General features: G+C 36.0%; 1 protein-coding gene across 5 annotated transcripts in view; it reads left to right on the forward strand.

Moving 5' to 3' along the window:
* The window catches only part of ARHGAP24 (Rho GTPase activating protein 24), a 476,239-nt gene that overhangs the window by 395,683 nt on the left and 59,996 nt on the right, over positions 1-20,560 (forward strand). For 4 of the 5 annotated variants that reach the window (XM_057728038.1, XM_057728041.1, XM_057728040.1 and 1 more), the window contains one exon: positions 15,556-15,678. In XM_057728038.1, the coding sequence (XP_057584021.1) occupies positions 15,556-15,678 (123 nt within the window). Of the gene's footprint in view, positions 1-1,512; positions 1,547-15,555; positions 15,679-20,560 lie in introns of those variants that run through there. The other variant, XM_057728042.1, reaches the window with a different exon arrangement.

The raw sequence follows: 20,560 nt of genomic DNA on the forward strand, positions 1-20,560 counted from the left end.
GCAGATTCCCTCACCCACCAGCCTGCACTACTCCTTATGAATCAGAGAGAGATTTTTATTATTTATATTTTACATAAAGGAGAAGGTTAACATCCTGGCAAGAGGGCACATGTTGGTGAAAACGGAGACTGAATATGCAAGGAACTGACTGATTTTTTAGATTTTCATTGTAGATGCAAAATGAAAGGAAAATTAAATATGATTTGCATGAAATCTTGCTTGCTCTGACGTCTTGCTGTGGAATAATGACTCAGCCTTGACCAAACTCTGAGCCCCTGTACTGAGTTTTCAAATTACCACCTTGTTTCTTTGTAGTTGTTAATATATTCTTAGTGTTAATATGTTCCCAGGTTCTAAGAAAAAGAGAAAGTCCCCATGTGGCCAACTTATTATTTGGTATTCCTGTAGCTGCCAACTTAAAAATGGATAGCCAAAAAAATCTAGTTTATTTTATTTAAAATTATACATGTATTTAAATACTCAGAATATTTCCTCACGTAAATCCCTAAGTAGATCCATCAAGACGAAGTCAATTCAAAGAAGCGTTATCTTGATATTTATCAAGGATCCTGCACTTCATACTCTTTGAAATTTATTTCCTGAATAATTTCAACATTATATATTTTATCTTTTTTATGACCTTATGTGCAAATGAATTCCTATCTGATACATGGTTACAAGCAAAAGTGTCTGTGTGTGAGCAAGTGTATATGTAAGTGTATGTATACAATTGCGTATGTGTAAGCATTGTGTTTGCCCACGAGGCCCTTGCTTTTATTGCGAATGGAAAGTGGAGATTCATATACTTTTTAATTTCCCCTCTAGAAGGCACACTACTGATGAACAAGAATTGTGACTTAATCATTTTTGTATCAATGGTTCTTAACTAGTTTTGTACCTGCCATGTCCTGTTGCTGAGGATGAACTCATCCAAAAAGTGGTGCCTTGATGCTGCTCTCTCTGTCTCAGGAATCTAATAATGGAGCCGTTATTTGCAAACAGTGAGCATGGAGAAAGATGGCAATATACAGGAAGAACTAAGGAAGGCTTAAGGAAATGGGACAAAACAGAATGCTCCGGTGGGGGCTGGGGAGCTTCTCAGAGCTTAGTCAGAAGCTGGAGGAAGTCCAGAGGACGTGAAAGTCAACTCAATTTGAGACAACTTCACTGAAGAAGGGACATCTGAGCCAGGTCTTCAACCACACTGAGCCCCACATGCACGTACATTCCCTTCGCATCTACAGCGCCACTTGAGACTGTTTATCAAAACACTTTTCAAGTTCCCCTGCTTTCAGAACATTTTTCCTGATAACATAAGTCAATATTTATTTCTTACTTCCTTAATAAATGTTACCTCTCATTCTCTGTATCATAAATGACTGCACCTGACTGTGTTCAGTTCATGCTTTCTTTATAATTTTCTTCCATTTCATGTTTTGTCTCCTTAATAAGATTAAAATGTCCTGGTGGAGAGAGCATATCATAAGTTCCTTCTGTACTCCTCATCGTGTCTTGGCAATCCTGAACGTATAAAAAATTTAAATAGGTATGGCATTAAATTAATTGTAAGTTTATTGTTTTGTCTTTGCACTGAAGTTGCTACATATCTAGGCTTTTAGAAATGAGGAGAATGTTGTAATTTAAAAGATGCGAAATGCATCACTTACTTAAACTTAACTGTATTAATCAGAGTCCTAACAGAAAAAGGTGACAAACTCAAATTAGGATAATTTGAGAAAAGTTTCTGTACAAAGGTATTACTTAAAAAGTGTGGGTAGGGTGTGAGGGATTATAAACTATAGTGGAATAACCTGGGTCTGATAATAGTGAAGGAGCTTTTCCAGTCTGCGGTCTAAGGGGCAAGGGCAGAGAGGTCTTAGTAGAGCTCTGAAAAAGAGTGTCATATAGAAGAGTCTTCTAGGGTCCAGTAGTGATTTTTGGCCAGAATACAGAGCTAACTCAAGGCAACCCCAGAGCTAGGGAGCCAGGGAAATATATACCCTGATCTCACCCTTCTTCCTCCATCCTGTCTCCTGCCATGGCTGCCTATTGGCCCAACCCAGTGGAAAGCTATAAGGATGGGAACCCAGGACTATCATCCATGCCAGTTAGTCTCCTTGGGCAGGAAGCTGGGTGGAAAAGTGTAGAGTGTATTTGAAGGGGCACGTGGAAGATATCTGGCACATTATCTCTTTTTTTTCTTTTTTAACTCTTTATTGGCGTATAATTGCTTTACACTGTTGTGCCAGTTTCTGCTGTACACCAAAGTGAATCAGCTGTATTTATACATATATCCCCATATCCCCTCCCTCCCATGACTCCTTCCCTCCCTCCCTATCCCAGGCCTCTAAGTCATCACCCATCATCAAGTTGTCATGCAGCAGCTTCCCACTAGCTATTTTGCATTTGGTAGCGTATATATGTCAATGCTACTCTCTCACTTCGTCCCAGCTTCCCTTTCCACTCCCCCCCCATCCCCTGTGCTGTGTCCTCAAGTCCATTCTCTACATCTGCATCTTTATTCTTGCCCTGCCACTGGGTTCATCAGTACCATTTATCTCTGATGCGTACCCTGATACTTGAAAATTTATACCATTGAGGGTAGTATTTTCTTTTAAAAAACTAATAATAAACACAGATTTTTGAATTCGGTAAGTCAAATGCCTACATGATGCCACTCCACTTCAATTACAAAGTAGTATTACATGTGCTATCCCAGAGATACATACAGAATGTTATGGAAGTCAGGGAGGGAGGGACCAATTTTACTTGGAAAGTCAGCAGGGTTTCTCATTTGGACAAGATCTTTACAGATTCTAATGAAGAAAGGAAGAAGGAAATGCCATGCAGGTTGTACAAGGTGATTCCTGAAAAAGCATAGCATGACTCTAAAGAAACCAAGAATAATGGGGAAAAAATTGGCCTTTGGGGTCAAATTGAAACCTGTTCAAACCCCAGCTCTTCCATTTATTAGCTGTGTGATGTTGGGAAATGACAAAACCTCTCTGATGCTCGGTTTTATCATCTGTAAAACAGGCACAGGAACTCTTACCTCACAGATTATTACTTTTATGGATTAAATGAAACAATGTATAAAAAGTACCAATACTTATGTCCAGTTGTTAGAGTACTCTCTTTAGGTACAGAGACTATGACACCAAATTCTTATTCTAGATTACAAAATAATAACTCGTTGTAATAATCTATAATGGAAAAGAATCTGAAGCTGTACATCTAAAGCTAACACAGTATCATAAATCAACCAGTTAAATTTTTTTTTAAAAGGGCAAACAAGCAAATCATCAACGAAATAACTTTCTAACTTGGACTCATATGGTCGCTTTTGTCTTGGGCGGTGGATCACACGTAATAGTTGGTAAGCCGTCCCACCATTGCCCGGTTATGGTTGTTCTCTGCTGACACCTAGTTTTGGTACTGAATAATTTCCCCATTTTTGCTCACTTCTTTCTTTTTAATATGTTGTAAACCATCAAGCGGCCTCCCTCATGGGTTTCAATATACTTTAGGTCAAGCTTATATGCATATTAAGGAGCAATAAATAATAATGTTCAGTGAACGGAGTCATGTAATCCTCTAATCCTGTATTAAGTTATTCAGGAAAGATGTTTCAACAACTATCACAGCTAGTTCAGGCTTGCTTTCTTCACATCTTCTAAAAAGGGTCAGGTTTTTCCATTATCTAAAATATTGAGTTTGCTAACTTTGAGATGTTTATAGCCTCTGCTGAAGAGACACTCAATGACCTTGATTTAATCTTGCTTTCTACTATAAAACATGCCCATTCAGTAAATAACTGGCTTTATATCCCTTTTCTTTCTCTATCTTGATATATATGCATAAACATATGTGTGTCTATCCATTCATTTCATGTCCTTGCCCCCACATCCCACCCACCACGAAAGATCAGGAACGATAGCATATATTTATTACCTCTTTGGTGGCTTTCTTACATTATATTTGAAAAAGTATTCTATTATTTCTCATTGGGTTTTTTTGTTTTTTTTTTTAATCTTGCCTCTAGCTTTAGTTTAACAGTATGCCCATCAATCTGCTAATCTGTATTCAGAGTTTAGTCAGATTTAGATTGGTAATTATAAATGAATTAGACTACATGCCCCCAAACAGCAACTGCTTTACTGACTTCTTAATGCTACTGCAGACACCTACAGGTATTCATTAAATGTTAATTGATAATGGTATGCTGAGTTGAATTGACTTGTAGATTCTGGCTGATTGCTCTTCAATTTAAAATTATGAGATGCACAGCATCAAACTATCAGCAGGCAGGATCAAATTTTGATTTATTGCATGTGTCTAGAAAACTGTAGAGCTTTAGGAATTCAAAGAAGTAGATATTTGTACTAGATATGAAAGATAGGTAACAAAAAAAATGAATACAATGTAAAAGGTCTGAGAGCTTTTTCTAGGGGCCTTTCCTTGCCTTTGCTACTCTTAAAGTACTTATTTGGAGTTATCCAAATTCATATAAAAGCTAGGTGGCTTTTTTAATTTTTAGCATATTTGTGGATAAGTGGATAATTATGAGAACTTGGAACATTCTGTTGTTGTCCTGACTGAACATTATATTTCTCTTTGCTAAGGACAGTCACTATTTTTTGAGGTTTTGGAAGTAGCTGCAGATTATTTTGAGAAGTAGGAAGGAATTCTTGAAATATTCTAAGTTTTTTTTAGCTTTATGGTGGTTATCTTATGATGGTTCTCATTTGCTATAAGTGATTTTTAAACATAAGACTCCATATTTATGTTTTCAGCCTGCAAATGGCTGTGGAGAGTCATAGTTTTAAAGGAGAATTTCAGATTTTCATCCATTTGCTTACTTAATATTACCTAAAGTTATAAAATTAACATTTCTAAAAAGCCCAAGAAAAAACTTTCTATAATAATTGTGATATAATTAGCCAGATTGAATCAAATTTGGAGTAAAAAGAAAGAAGTTTAGTCTTTTGGTAAGATGGATTTGATATATTTCTGAGCATTAAAATTAGTGTCCATTAAGGGGCTTCCTAGGTGGCACAGTGGTTAAGAATCCGCCTGCCAATGCCGGGGACATGGGTTTGAGCCCTGCTCCAGGAAGAGCCCACATGCCGCTGAGCAACCAAGCCCATGTGCCACAACTATTGAGCCTGTGCTTTAGAGCCCGTGAGCCACAACTACTAAGCCCATGTGCTGCAACTACTGAAGCCCACGCGCCTAGAGCCCGTGCTCCGCAACAAGAGAAGCCATGGCAATGAGGAGCCCGCGCACCACAATGAAGAGTAGCCCCCACTCACTGCAACTAAAAGAAAGCCTGTGCACAGCAAAAAAGACCCAACACAGCCAATCGAATAAATAAATAAATAAATAAATAAATAAATAAATAAATAAATTTTAAAAAATAATAAAAATTTTTTTTAAAAAAGTGTCCATTAAGGATTTTTTAAAAAATTGTTTGAGGTGTGCTTTTTGTTAGGCAAACATTCCTGAATACTACTTGTACTTACTATTCCACTAATTAAAGATGTAGAACCTTAGAGTTTTCTGAACCTTCAATTGTAGTTCCAGTTCTTCTTATTTTATACATAAATCTAGTAAATTGTATGTTATGATTTAAAAATAACTTTTATTTGTTTTTGGTTAAAGCTCAATAAACATGAATTTGACAAATTAGATTTCTCTAAATATTTAAACATTGTCTATACCCTAATTGAAACCCTGAATCGTTGTAAACCATACAGTATATTTAACTCTCATAAGTATTTCTGTCACCTTCCAAGGCAGACATAGAGATCTACCAATATCTTTCACAGTAGGTAATGAATACTAGCCAACCTATTATGTTCAGGCATTTAGAGTCTGTAAATATTTTTCTTTCAAAAATTCAAATATTCATTTGTATTAGTTGAATTCTGCCCACACATTCACTAGTTGATTGTAAACCATCTCTTCACCAACTGATTTACTTTGAAGTGGTCCTACACTTTCCTTTAATAATAAAATTTCCTATCTGACTTATTAATTCTAATTGTATGGCCATTATATTGATGATGTTGAAAACTGAGTGACTAACCTATCATAAGTAGTGAAAAATTTTAATTCCAGAAAATTTGAAAGAAAATTCAGCTTTTTGGAATGTGTAAGACTGAGCTAGGAAGTCTTGCCTACAAGCAGTCATGTTTTAAGGAATAGATCAAAGGATCTGTCATCAGCCTCAATGCAGTTATGTATGTGTATTCATATGTGTTTATTTTAAAAGAAATCATCCTAAAATGTGTTCATATCACCAATGTGAGAACTAAAAAGAGAAAATCTGTGTTGCATAGCCCTTCTGACAGTGTTAACCATTCTAAATTTGGATTAAGAAGCAGATTTGGAATAGTATTCTTTATAGGAACTTCTATGTCTGCAGTCAATTTGGGAGCAACATGTGCCCTCTGACCCTACTCCTTCTATAGTGTCTTGGAATTATTTGTAATTACAATAGGGACAATTAGGTGACACCTTTAACACCAGACACAGAGTGACAAATTAACAGAGTGAACATAGAGACTCCTTTCAACATTCATTGTGGAAACAGTTTTCCTTAAGGAAATCATAGAATTAGTGTGTAATATATTTATATCAAGCGAGTTAGGAAAATATTCCCGAGTATCCTTACCAGTGGAAGTGATAATAGTTCTGAAACACCAATGATCTTGTCAGTTTAGGTTTTTCATACATTGTACAAATGTATGCTCTGTGAAGTAGTGTGCCTTTACCTGAAAGGCTAGGTTCAAGTTCCAGATCCCTAAGACAAATTTTACATCTTACCCTCCCAAATGTATATAAATGAAAGCTCATGAAACTCAGAAAATCCATAAACTATGGGAGACAAAGTACACTGTACAGTTGAGCTGTTCTGATTGCAAAGTTAATTTTAGCTGCTTAAGAAAACAAAATTTAAACCTAAATCAAAGAGTTATTCTTATTTTTATACTATCACAATGATTACTAGTTGCCACTCGTTGAGTAGAATAATTTAATTTTGAGCTATGTATCATAGCATTTTATTTTAATATATCAATTCTTTTGTGTACACCACAACAGATTTTATGTAACTGCTGCTGTGTAAAATTGGGTAGTTAGCATCTGTGGCAATTAAAACTAATAAGATATAAAGAAAATTATCCCAATTAAGTTGCCAGAAATTGCCTATTGAGCAAATAAAAAATTGTGTTCAAATAAAGATAGTAAAATTTAACTTTAAAAAATGATTTATCTACATAACCTTAGCCCCTCCTTATGTTGCCCCCAGGCAGAGCTGTGAAGAAACAGCTGCTCTGTGTGACTTCTTTTTCTTTCAATGATTCTCTTCTAGCTGTTTTACATATTTTGAAAGTAATAAACTTTGGCGGGGGGCGGGAATCAATTATATTAATTGTCAGAACTTATTAAAGATTCTAAGGAGAGTGAGAAATTTTGAGCACAGCTTTAAAAAAATGTAGATGAGTCTTTAAACCTCTTCTCTGCTACATCACCAGTTTTTCCCTATCCAGTGGATAATTCCCATAAGAATACAACATTTTGTAATATTGCTCATCTTACATCCCTTTGTCCTCACAGCTCCCCTACCCACCCCTCACTGCCCCTATTTCTCTGCTCCTCTATACACTAAAATGCCTAGAAGGCTTGTTTATACTGGCTGTTTCTGTTTTCTCTCATCCATAATCTCTTTTTTTTAATTTTATATTGGAGTATAGTTGATTAACAATATTATGTTAGTTTCAGGTTTACAGCAGAGTGATTTAGTTATACATATACATGTATCTATTCTTTTTTAGGTTATTACAGAATATTGGGCAGTGTTCCCTGTGCTACTATACAGTAGGTCCCTGTGGGTTGTCTATTTTATTTTTTTTTATTTATTTTGGGCTGCTCTACACTGCTTGTGAGATCTTATGTCCCCGACCAGGGACTGAACCCGGGTCCTCGGCAGTGAAAGCACGGAGTCCTAACCACTGGACAACCAGGGAATTCCCTGGTTATCTATTTTAAATATAGCAGCGTATGCATGTCAATCTCTTCCATAATCTTATGAACACGTTTCAATGATGATTTTATTTGTGCTGCCCTGGTTGATCTTTCAAGGTTACCAGTAATATCCACGTTGTTTAATCCGTGACCCCTGGGAAATTTTCCCCTAGTTTAGTGGTCTGTACTTAGTTCTCATTCCCTTTAACCCCCTCCACAGCATCTGACTCAGCTGATCCCTTTGTTTCCTCAGCCTCTCTGGTTTCTCTTCCCACCTTCTCAATCTACTTCGCTGATTCCCCTCTCTTTTCTCAGTCTCTAAAAGTTGGAGCTCATTTGAACTTCCTTTGCTCTATGCTGTCTATAGTTTTCCCTGGGGACCTCATCCAGGTCTGTCTTTTTATACTCTCACACTGATGACTTCAAAATCTATATATTCAGTCCAGACCTCACCCCTGAGCTCCAGCCTGTGTTCTGTTTCCTCTATATCCTCAGAACTTAGAAGAGTGACTGGCACAATACAGGTGCTCAATCAATATTTATTGAATAAATGAATGAATGTTCTGCTTTACCTCTCAGGGTTATTGTAGAAACCAAGTAAACGGATAGATATAGAAGTAATCTACCCTGCAGTTGTCAACTGATATTATTATTCATCTTTCAGTTTTACACTATTCAAAAATAATAACAGAAGTAGGATATAAGAGGATTTTTAAAATGTATTTCAACTTTCTAATCTAGATCTTCAAAAATGTCATGTCTCCCCAAATTCAATGTTTTGTTTCATTCATCAAACTCTGAGCACCAAGGGAAGAGGTATAATGAATCTGTATTCAAGTGCAAAAATAAACGCTGTAATTTTTACTTTGATAAAAGTATGGTATCTTTAATGCGTGAGGCCCACAAACTTGCTAGACTCAATAATCCCAACTTGAATGACATGTCCTTGCAAAGCTAGTTGCAGAGTGTTAATCATTTACAATGCAAATAAGCAATTAGATAAGTTATATGATTCATAGCTTTAAAGCTTAATACTTTCTGGCTGAATGGCTGTCAGTGAAAGAATAAGACATGGATACAAGCTAATAGGATAAGTGTGGTTGAAATACACCAATTCTAAAATTACAGCCTCTGCCTGTTATAGCAAATTCTGTTACATGAGTATTGATTCTCAACCTTTATGGTACATCAGAATCTTCTGGCAGGCATCTTAAAGCACAGATTACTGGGTCCCACCATCACAGTTGCTTATTCAGTTGGGCTTGGGCCCAAGTATTTGCATTTCTAACAAGTTTTCATTGCTTCCTATCCTCTTGGACATGTATGAGTTTCCTTACACTTTGAGAAACGCTGAAATAAAAGGTTTATTGCTGTGCTCATGTGGAATATAAAGTTCAATATAACTCCAAAACATTTCTCCAAAATTTTCCAACATTCCCCAACATTAAAGTCATCATTTATACTATTGAGGGACTTCCTGATTGAAAAACACTTTCAGTTTTAGATTCGTTCGAGGCAACAAACTCTCTGCCTTGCTTCTTTAACTGTGAATGGCATTCCGTTTGCTAGGAGTTGTAGATTATTGCATCAGGATTTGCTTTCATTTGTGACTTCCATTTGTGTCACCACTGTTGGAGTAGCACTGATCTGCACATACATGTCATTTATTCTAGCTGCTTGCCTTCTGTACCAATCAGGTAAGATTTTGAATTCATTGGTCTCCCAAATTAAGCCATCCTAAATTAGAAGACTTAATTCTAGATACTTGGGCTCTTTCAAGGAAATGTTCTTTTATTTCTCAGAAGTTTTGATCAGAAGAATTTAATTAGATGCTATAGGAAGGAAGTGACTAGATTCTGAGGCTCTAACATAGTGAAAGTCAAAATATATTGTTGGATTTAAATTGAGATCCTGTTGACTGCTCAGTGCAATCTGGGAAACAACTGCCCAAAATGTAATAAATTATATCATTTTTATAGTTAATGTACTCAGCACAAATAGTAGGTTTTTTGATAGAATGAGTCTAAGAAATGTGAAAAATTAGTGGAAATATAAACTATGCTTATTTAAAGTTTTAAATTTTTCATTAATCATTTAAAATTAAATGTATCACAATTGTGCTTTTAAATCATGACCAATATGAAAATCAATATTTACTTGAAAGATTGTTACTTTCCTATAAAAGGACTTTTCTTACCTTTCCAAAAGTAAGCTACTTTCCTGCATTTTAAAGGATTCAAATTATAAATATGTAATTTATCAAAATATTTTAGTATCAAAATTATTAACATGGCAATAACAACAACAGCACAGCATTCTATGTCCCAAGCACTATACAAAATATTTTATGGCATTATTCACCAGATTAATTGACAATAATGCTATGAAGTAGGTACTCATCATCCTCAGTTAAAGCTGAGGGATCTCATAGCTAGTCAATGAGTAATTTGAACTTGAGGAGTCTGGTTTCACTGTCCTAACTCTTAACCATTTTTTGATACTTCTTTATAAGCACATATTTGTTTTTGCAATTTGATTCAGGCAGCCCTTTTGTTCTAATATTCACATATTTGGATATTTCTTATAGTGAAGTTTGTAGAAAGGCAATCAGAAATAATTTGTACAGTATAGAATTTTTTGGTCAGTGCTTTCTTTATCTGTAGCCAAGTAGACAGACTACTAATAAATCGTTTCTAAATTTAATTATTTGAAATCTACCATAATTAATAAATACCAATCAATCTATAATTGGTTGATAAATGTGCATTTATAGTTACTTTCAGCTTAAATATAATACAGCTATATGTTGTTGGATGATTCCTTCTTAAAAAGAGATTATGACCTAGAAAGGAATATAGGAAGTATGTAAAACAGTATTATAAGGTAATCAAGAAATTAAAATGTCACATTAATTTTTATTATAATGCAAGACAACATTTAGTAATATGTTTGTTGTGTACTGACTGCAAACAGAATGATGGTTACAGCCACTGGCCTTAATTAATTCTCATCCTTTGGTTGAGGGCTTTAAAATTTTCAAAATCTCATTAAAGATTAATGCAAATTTCCTGTTGACAAAATGAATTGAAATTTTGCACTCTGATATTTTTGAAATTAACCTTTGAGGAAGAAATACTTGGAAAGAATTTGATTAGCAAGCATCCCCAAACTCTTAATTTTCAGAGAACAATGTCTCTATAATATGCAAGGCAATATGAAAAAATTAAATATGATGTTGAGTGTGAGGCCAATTTGTTCTCTGGCTGTATTTTGTAAATTATATGCTGTTTTGTTATTGTTGTTGTTGCTTATTAAGAGATGATAGTATCCATAGAAACCTAAAATTTGTTGCTTGTACTTCACATAACGCTGGTTGCTTTCCAAGTATTCTCCATAAAAGAGAAGAAATGGTTTTCCATCTCAGTAATTTTCCATTGATATGCTTTAGAAATTACTTTATATCTTGCAATTTATCATTAGAGTTCTACTACTATTGAAGACTTAAACTAAATTTTGAAGAAAATAATGCTTAAAAAATTAAGACCTTGCAGTTGTATGAGTAAAAATTAATAACTCTCCTTAGAACATGTAAATATTTCTCTGTAAGCTCTAAATAAATGGGTAGCACACTAGGTCTAGTTTGACCTAGTTTGTAATTGGGAATGAGGAAACATTGTGCCCTTGAAATTATTGATCGTTTCGGAGGTGTTCACTGAAATTTCAGTTCAGGTCTGTACCGTGAACTTTGCTTGGAATCCGAACCCAAATGTTGGTAACCATAATTTTCCTTGAGCAACTTGTTTTAAAATTTAAGCACAAACAAGTAATTCACTGTATATCTTTAAAAGTTTGTTTACTTGAGATGATACACATATAATACTTCACTTCTGATTATTTTGCTTTTTAGTTCATAATTTTGATAATTTACAATGATTTTTCTCCAAGGGAAAAATCTACTTTGGTGACTATTTTTGGAAATTTCCACACAATGTTGGGTAAAATATTTTTTAAAATATATTCTTTAAGAAAGGTAGCAGTCTATTTCACTGAGAAGGTCCTAGTTACATGATGTAGCCTGTACTTTGAGCAATGCTGGTCTCCTGTCTCAAATCTTCAATTGGGAATGTACTCAGGGATGGATGTGGGGAAAGAGGGAGAAGAGGTTATACATAAAGTAATGAGAATTCAAAATCGAACAATTTTAAGCAACACTGAGTGACGTTAGTGATAATTACCTTCCAGCTCACCATGCCTTTTTATTGATTAGTGCTTTCATGACCATACATTCTTATCATTTGTTCTTTGCAAAAATTTTTTTCTAATGATAAAATAACACCTTAGAACACCTGGAATAATGCATTTATAATAGAACAACATATGGTTGAACATCTGGAAAATACAGAAAAGTACCAACACTGCATGGGTATTTATGTTCAAGCAGAAATTACGTATGGAGAACGTATACTGGCTATAATATATATATATCCATATATACACATATATATGGATTGAAGGTGACCAAGATAGATTCACTCCAGTGATAATTACATAATTAAGGTTGCTTTTTTAAATTTCACCTTTGGAAAGAATTTTAGACTCACAAATAGGTAAATGGAACATTAAGCCCCGTAAACGATTAACAAACAGAGTGAAACTTGATCCACATCTTTGAAAGTCAATATTGAGTTTATTCATTTATCAAATCATACATTTAAAAAATTGTTTTTGAGTCCCTTCAATTGCAAGACACAGTACCAGACTCTCAGAACTGAAGGATTATGAATTAGAAAAGATGGCTTCTCCAGTTAGAAATCAAGTAACTTTAGTAGTGAGAATTTAGTTCATATCTATATATAAATGTCTCCAGTTGTTTTAACCACATCCTTAGCAATGAGTCTGTTATTTCCCCTGAGACTCATAGTAAAAGTTTTTCTAATCTTCTCTCAGTCTTTTGCTAATTCACTGAGGGATCAAGATCTATATCCATGGGTGAAATTCACAGATGGGATTTCATATCTGTGATTGGCAGTGGAAATGAGATTCGGGGTCAGACACACAGTATCATTGGCAGAGACAGAGAATCAAATGAAAAGTCAGGGGATACTCGCCAGTTGTGCTTATCATTCTCTTTTTACCCTGCTTTCAGGCAGAAAAAACACTCCAGCGGCTGTCACTCACTCTCATTACTAGGACTGTTTCTATGGGGCTGGGAGTGAGACGGCAGGATATTACTATCTGAATTGCTAAGCATCCTGCAGGCAAAGACAATAATTAAAATATTCTGATTTCAAAATGGTAATTTTTTATAAGTGGATCAGAACACAGAATAAATTTTTAGTACTGTGCCATGCCAAGTGAAGCATCTTTTTCTTTTGTCATTTAGTTCTTTCTGTGACTTATATGTCATACAACCATGCATACATATATTAATGTGTGCCAAATTTTCCTACGTGTGCAGTATACAATGTTAATGTGCATTGTTATGTAGCAAAGAAAGATACAATGTTAATGCGCATTGTTATGTTAGCAAAGAAAGACAGCCTTCTAAAAAAACTCTTGTGTGTGGGTATTATTGACCAATTGTTCCCAAGCACTTACTAGCATACTAGACTAGTTGTATATCTCTGAGGTCAAATTAAATGTAATATGTCCTTTTTGCATTTGTAGATATGGGAGGAAGTTAAATGAGACTGAATTAATATGTACAGAATTTCTCTTTTAGCCTAACACAGTGCTAGTATATTAACTTCATTTCATTTAATTATCACAAAAATTTAATAGATAGGGATTATTATTTCTAAAGCATGACTAAAGATACTGAGTTTCCAGAAGTTATGTAATTTCCCAGGAGTTAAACAGCTTATATAAAATAGAATTGTGATTTCAGCAGGGTTTTCTCAGGTTTCCTGAACCTATGCTTTGTCAGATATAAGTTGCTTAAAGTGATGATTGACCTAGGGTAGACCTGGAGGTGTAAGAAGGTCATTGTTTCCATAATAGTGAGATGTTCTCTTTAAAGTGAGAAGGCTAGTCTTGTTTAGTCAAGTGATTTGTAAACATTAGGAAACTGATTTGATGGCATCCCTAACCCACTCCACCCCCAAATTCAGTTGTATTGAAATGTAAAACATCAATGCTGGCTGTTCAAAGTTATCTCACTTCTCTAACCTCTCACCTGTTCTGTTAATTTGCATGAATGCTAGAAGAGTTGTAGTTCTCAACCTAGGACATTTGTATAAAATTTGGAGATCACAAACTCAATTGCCTAGAGTTTTCAGAGCTTTGTGAATGAGATTGGATGTGAAAGAATAGGGAGTGTGGGGCCTGTTGTAAATTGGAGGCTGCAAGCTCCTCATAGAGGAGATTGTTTTTGAGCCCCTTCAGTTGCAAGGTGCAGTACCCAGCTCTCAGAACTAAAGGGTTGTGAATTAAAACAGGTGGCATCTGTTCTGATGTAAAACAACGTCTTAAACAAAATAAATACTTCAATATGAATTAATCCAACCCAAGGCTGCAAGTTTACAGCACTTAGTGAAAATTAAATTGTTCACAGATTATTTGAGCACCTTAGAATTTAGTATAATACTGAAATATTATCAGAATTCAGTTAAATAACACTTAATGGTCCATTTTCTTAATTATTCCTTCTGTGAACAACTAGTTTTTTCAAAGAGAGTGAAGCAGTGCCATCACTGATACTTGTTTTCAGAAATACTTCTTTAAGCATAAAAATACTTTATAAATCTCCAGCATTTCAAAGTTGATTTTAGAGATTTTAAAGGTTTTAAAGGGTATGAGTTGTTTTGGTGGCGGGGAGGGGGGAGCATGGGGGGATAAGAAAAACCAGCAAGCAAAGAGGCACTGCTGGGGTTTCCTAAAGCCAACCCTTAGGTGGCAGGGCCATCTGGGCTGTTGATTTGGCCATTGCGACTGGCCAGACTTGTGTCGTCTTCTTTTGTTTGTCCCCCCGAAGGTATGATCTGGGGGAAGAGGCTCCCCTTCCAGGACAGAGCAGTAGAGGAGGATCTCTGGGGCAGATTTTCACATGTGGCTCTTTTTCCTTTCCTGGGACTCTCATACTCAACCGTGATGTCCCGGTGGCCTCACTGTGCGCGCTGAGCAGACTCAGACTGTTCTGCACTTGCTTGGAATGAAAACTCAGGCTCTGTGGACCACTTCTCCGTCTTTCATTTTGCTTTTGCTATTTTTCCCTATTCAGCAGTACAGTGTGAATAGATTGGATTATGAGTTAATGCAGGCCTACGGGTTGTTGCTAGGACAAAAAGCTAGGCTTTGTTTGGGGAATGACATTTGTTTGCTGGCTTTCTCTTGGAAACATAAGAGCCTTTCCCTTTTAAGCAGATATTTTTGCCAAGCTGAAACCATGGTAAACATTTCTGATTTGTTGGTTAGAACCTAGTGCTAGCTGCGTTAGGTACAGTTTATGTTTCAGGGATTCACCAGGAGGCTGCTGATGGGAATCTTGGGCTGAGCACACACTCATGTGTTACTGTTCCTGTCTTACAGGAGGTGATCGAGATCGGATGACAGCTAATCATGAGAGCTACCTCCTTATGGCGAGCACCCAGAATGATATGGAAGACTGGGTCAAGTCCATCCGCCGAGTCATATGGGGACCGTTTGGAGGAGGTGAGTCTATTTTAGAATCATGGAAAACCACAAAAGTAGGCCAAGCCTGTTTGTCCTTTCCCCCAGCCAGTGTCACTATCAGCACCTACTTCCAAATGGATGAATGTTAAAATAAATAGTAAACTCTAATTTATTTTTAGACACATATCTAAGTAACTCCTAGAAGTTTAATTCAGGTCAAATATCATTAGTAACCAACCTTCTTCCATGGATATTTTGAATTATAAAAAGAGGTGATATTTTTCTTTTATTTTGGATTGTTCCATTTTACTAATAATACATAGTTATGAGCCTGATGTCATAAATGTCGATTAGTTAATAACATGCAGATGCAGGGCAAAAAAAAAAAAAACCATTTTCACTATTAGTTTTCTAAGAGATTTCAGCCCCCAGATGCTCAGTGGTATCAAAGAGAAGTGGCAAAGCACTGGATGAGAATCTGCTGATTATCAGAGTTTTAAAAAAAAAGCTTTGCAATCAGGAAAGTATTTGTGGATTTCATAATAAGTTTTTTTTTGTTTTTTTTAAATCTTAGTTAATATAGTGTAGAGAATACATCATATGAAGAATAAGCTACATGGTGCTGTGAATAGAGCTAAATAAAAGAAGGAAGGACAGATAAAGGATGTCGTCTTTTCTATCAAGTAATATAAAATAGAGTGATATAAACAGAAAAAATATTTAAAGAAAAAATTATATAAATGGAGGCAAATAAATAAGGACCCCAAAATATTCATCTATAACCAACATGTATTTCCAAGAAAGTAAAGCCTGATTGTTTTATGTTGATGTAGGTAAAATAAATGGTATAAATCAAATTCATATTTAGTAAAGCAATTACAAATTTCATGTTTATTTTATATTCTCTTTTGTGTATTGTCAGCACCCTGAATTCAGAAGTGAACTTTTTTCCTCATAACATATCAGATGCTCCTTAAGCTGACTGACCTCTTTACATTTGAGAATGACTTCAAAAGCTTAGTTTAAAAAGTTGAAAAGTTAGGTTGAAGTTAACATAGTAAAGATTCATGGAAGACGTTGCTATTTCACAAGTGTAGGGGTGCATGTCTGCAAATTGTCGGCCCTTTAGCAGGCTCTCCTGTTGGGGGAGGGGGAGGTTCCTACCCAGGGCATCCATTCATCCCAGTTTGCCTGGTAACAGTGTCATTTACAACTGTTGTCCTAGGGTAATTATTGATAGTGCTACCTCTCACTTTCACGGGTGTCCTAGTTTGGGTGACAACTTGTATGGTCACCCTATTCATATAGTAATATGGCTAGTAAGTGAAATCAAAATGTTTGAAGAGGCTGGTGGGCTGAGATCCCATCCCAGTGCCTTAGCAGAGGAGTCTTCATGATTATTCATGAGAGATATATGCTCAACTGCTAGAGGTGTGCTGCTACCCTCAGGGTCAGGATTTATGGGGAAGCCTAAGGATATATCTTTTCAAAGCTCCTGTTTTTTCTGAAGACCTTCTTTTCCTCTCTGTTATCAGACTTCCGGGGCTCCTGAGTTCAGGAGGATTCTTAATATCTGCTGAAAATGGTACTTTTGTTGAAGGCTTATTTCCATCAAGGATTATTTTCTCCCTTTCCTCCTCTTCCATCTGTCCTTTTCTCAAGAAAAATGAATGAGATCCAGTTTAAATCAGTGGTCACAGGAGGTCCTATCAGCCCAGAAGTATCACAAGTGATCCTAGTGGGACTAGTATTAATCTTCATATTTATGAACCTGGAAGGGATACTCTAGTAGTTGATTGGTTTATATACTTTATCCTATGGAATATGTTTCAGTGATTTTGCAAATGCTTGAATCAAATTTATTTTTTATTTTTGACTGCCTTGGGTCTTTGTTGTTGGGCATGCGGGCTTTCTCTAGTGGCAAGCAGGGGCTTCTCTTGTTGCGGAGCACAGGCTCTAGGTGAGCAGGCTACAGTAGTTGTAGCACATGGGCTCAGTAGTTGTGGCACACAGGCTTAGTTGCTCTGCAGCATGTGGGATCTTCCTGGACCAGGGACTGAACCCATGTTCCCTGCATTGTCAGGCGGATTCTTAATCCCTGCACCACCAGGGAAGTCCCTAAACTTTACATTTCTTATACTTTCTTTTCACAGTTAGGAATTCATGAAACTTAGCCAATATCAGCAGGAAATATAGTTGAGTCCTTCAAGAATATCTGAATTAATATCATCAAGACAGTGAAAAGGCAACCCACAGAATGGGAGGAAGTATGTCCAGATCATATGTCTGATTTTGGACTTGTATCCCGAATATATAAATAACTCTTACAACTCAAAAATAAAGACAAATCATAATTTTGACTCAATTAGATCAATTTAAAAATAGGCAAGTAATCTGAATAAACATTTCTGCAAGGAGAATATACAAATGACCAACAAGCACATGAAAAGATACTCAGTGTTATTAGTCATCAGGGAAATACAAATCAAAAGCACAGTGAGATACCATTTCATACATACTAGGATTACTAGAATCAAAAAGTTCAATAATAACAAGTATTGGCAAGGATGTGGAGAAACTGAAACCCCCCTATATTGCTGATGGGAATGTAAAATGTAGCTGTTTTGGAAAACAGTCTAGCAGTTTCTCAAATGATTAAACGTAGAGTTACCATATGATCCAACATTTGCATTCTTAGGTATATACCCAAGAGAAATAAAACATGTATGTCTACACAGAAACTTGCCCATCAATATCTATAGCAGCATTATTCCTAAACACCAAAAGGTAGAAACATCCAAATGTCTATCAATGGACAAATGGATAAATAGAAAGTGGTATATTCATACAATGGATTGTTCAACCATAAAAAGAATGAGGTACTTACGTGTGCTACAATGTGAATGAACCTTGAAAACATTGTGCCAGTCAGAAAAGACCATATATGTATTGTTCTCTTTATAAGAAAGTATAGAACAGAGAAATCCATACAGACAGAAAGTAGATTAGTGATTGCTTAGGGCAGGGATGGGGGAATAAGGGGCTTGCAGGGAGGTGATAGCCAAAATATATGAGATCTCTTTTTTTAGGTGATGAAATGTTCTGAAACGAACTGTGATGACCGTCACGTATATCTGAGTATATTAAAAGCTATTGAATTGTACACTTTAAACAGGAGAATTCTATGATATGTGAATTATATCTCAGTAAAGCTGCTAAAAATTTCCTGAACTGTCACAATTACTTTTCATTAGAAAATACATTTCCCCTTCCTATCTTAGTCATAGAATCCTAGACCATTAATTCTAAATAAAGACCTGTTGGCTTCCAATCTCCTTACCACTGCTCAAAGATTGTTGTGGTCATTGATTAAATGGCATCTGTAAAAACATTTGGAAGGTGATTTTTGACCCTAATTTATTAAGTTCTATATACCACCTTTGGATGCATTTTAAATGTATTTATTACGGAGAGGGCATTTCATTGTCTATACTGCAGCTTTACAACCTATGTTTTTAAATAGTTAAAGTTTTTCAGGAGGCACTGAAGCTTATCTTTGTTTAGATTGTTTATATATGTAAAATAATTCCTCTTTAACATTTCAATATTAGACAGTTGATTAAAATATAGGAAACACCTGAGGAGTCTGTCTAGCTTTACAGTATTTAGAAATTAAAAACTGTTAAGTGAAATCATAAAATATAGGGCTTTGATATTTGTTTTTGTGAAATAAAATAACAAACTTACAACACATACTCAGATGAAGGAAGGGAACCAGTGGAAATGCAAAAAGTAGACATCCTTTCTTAACCAAGCCTGATAACCACGTTCAGTATTGACTCTAGATACCTCAGCCTTCTGTTATCTGATTAATTCCCCCCATAAACAGTTGCTTCCCTATGAATGATGCTAACTGAGAAGCACATGGTTTCTGCTTAAAAGCCAAATCCAAAAGTTGGGATGTCACAGCATGTATTTAACTTTGGAAAAGTTTAGGGGTTTGTTTTTGTTTTGTTTATTTTTGTCTTATTTCACTGGGTTTCTTTTCAGTTGTTTCTGAGGCAGTGTATAGGGAAGTACCCAGCCCAGGATCTGGGGAGAGTGAGAATTCATTAATTGTTCATTAGATGTGAGTGCAGAGCCTAACTTTAGCTACTAACAAAATCAGGTTCTTTCTGTATATTTCTGTCTCCTTAGGGAAAAGAGTTGAGTCAGAGACTTATCAAGGCAGTAAAAAAACTGACTGAATAATGCCCATGATGGGTAATTAGCATATGGGCAAGCAGCGGTTAATTAGGAAGGTGCATGCTCGTGCCTGTGACACAGACCACTGTGTGACCTCTGATAAGTGGTATTACCCCCTCACCTTTAGTTTCCGCAGTTGTGAAATAACATTGGACAAAACTGTTTTCACTAAGATTCATTCCACCTCCAAGTCCTGTGATGACATGTGTTCCCTCCACATCAATGCTGAGAAAAGTGATGTTCTCAGTCAGCCAAGGTGCCTCCCATCCAGCATTGTCCCTGTCTTGGTGGGACTGAGTTATACTTCACAGTTCCTTATTTTCCTGGCAGCCTGCTGTGACACAGAAGGCAAAAACAATGTTTGAACCATGGGGCAGAAATAATAATGATTCCTTCAGTGACAACAATTGACCTATCTGGGCATGCTAGTCAGAGTAATGAGGTTTCTAAAGGGAGTATCTTTTTAGTACTCTTCACAGCTTTTCTAAGGCTCCTGCTAAGTGGCTAGGAAGGTACCCAGAGGCCTTAGGGGTCAGTTGGGGTTGAAACACTAGCATTCCAGATCTGCTCCTGGAACAGCCAGGTGGATAAATGATTAACCCAGTGGGTAAATTGCTCAGTGACTGGGATCAAGGGGGTAGGTGGATGTGGGGGCTGGGGTGTGGCGGGTGCATCC

Source organism: Hippopotamus amphibius, chromosome 3, assembly GCF_030028045.1.
Source record: "Hippopotamus amphibius kiboko isolate mHipAmp2 chromosome 3, mHipAmp2.hap2, whole genome shotgun sequence".
NCBI lineage: Eukaryota > Metazoa > Chordata > Mammalia > Artiodactyla > Hippopotamidae > Hippopotamus > Hippopotamus amphibius.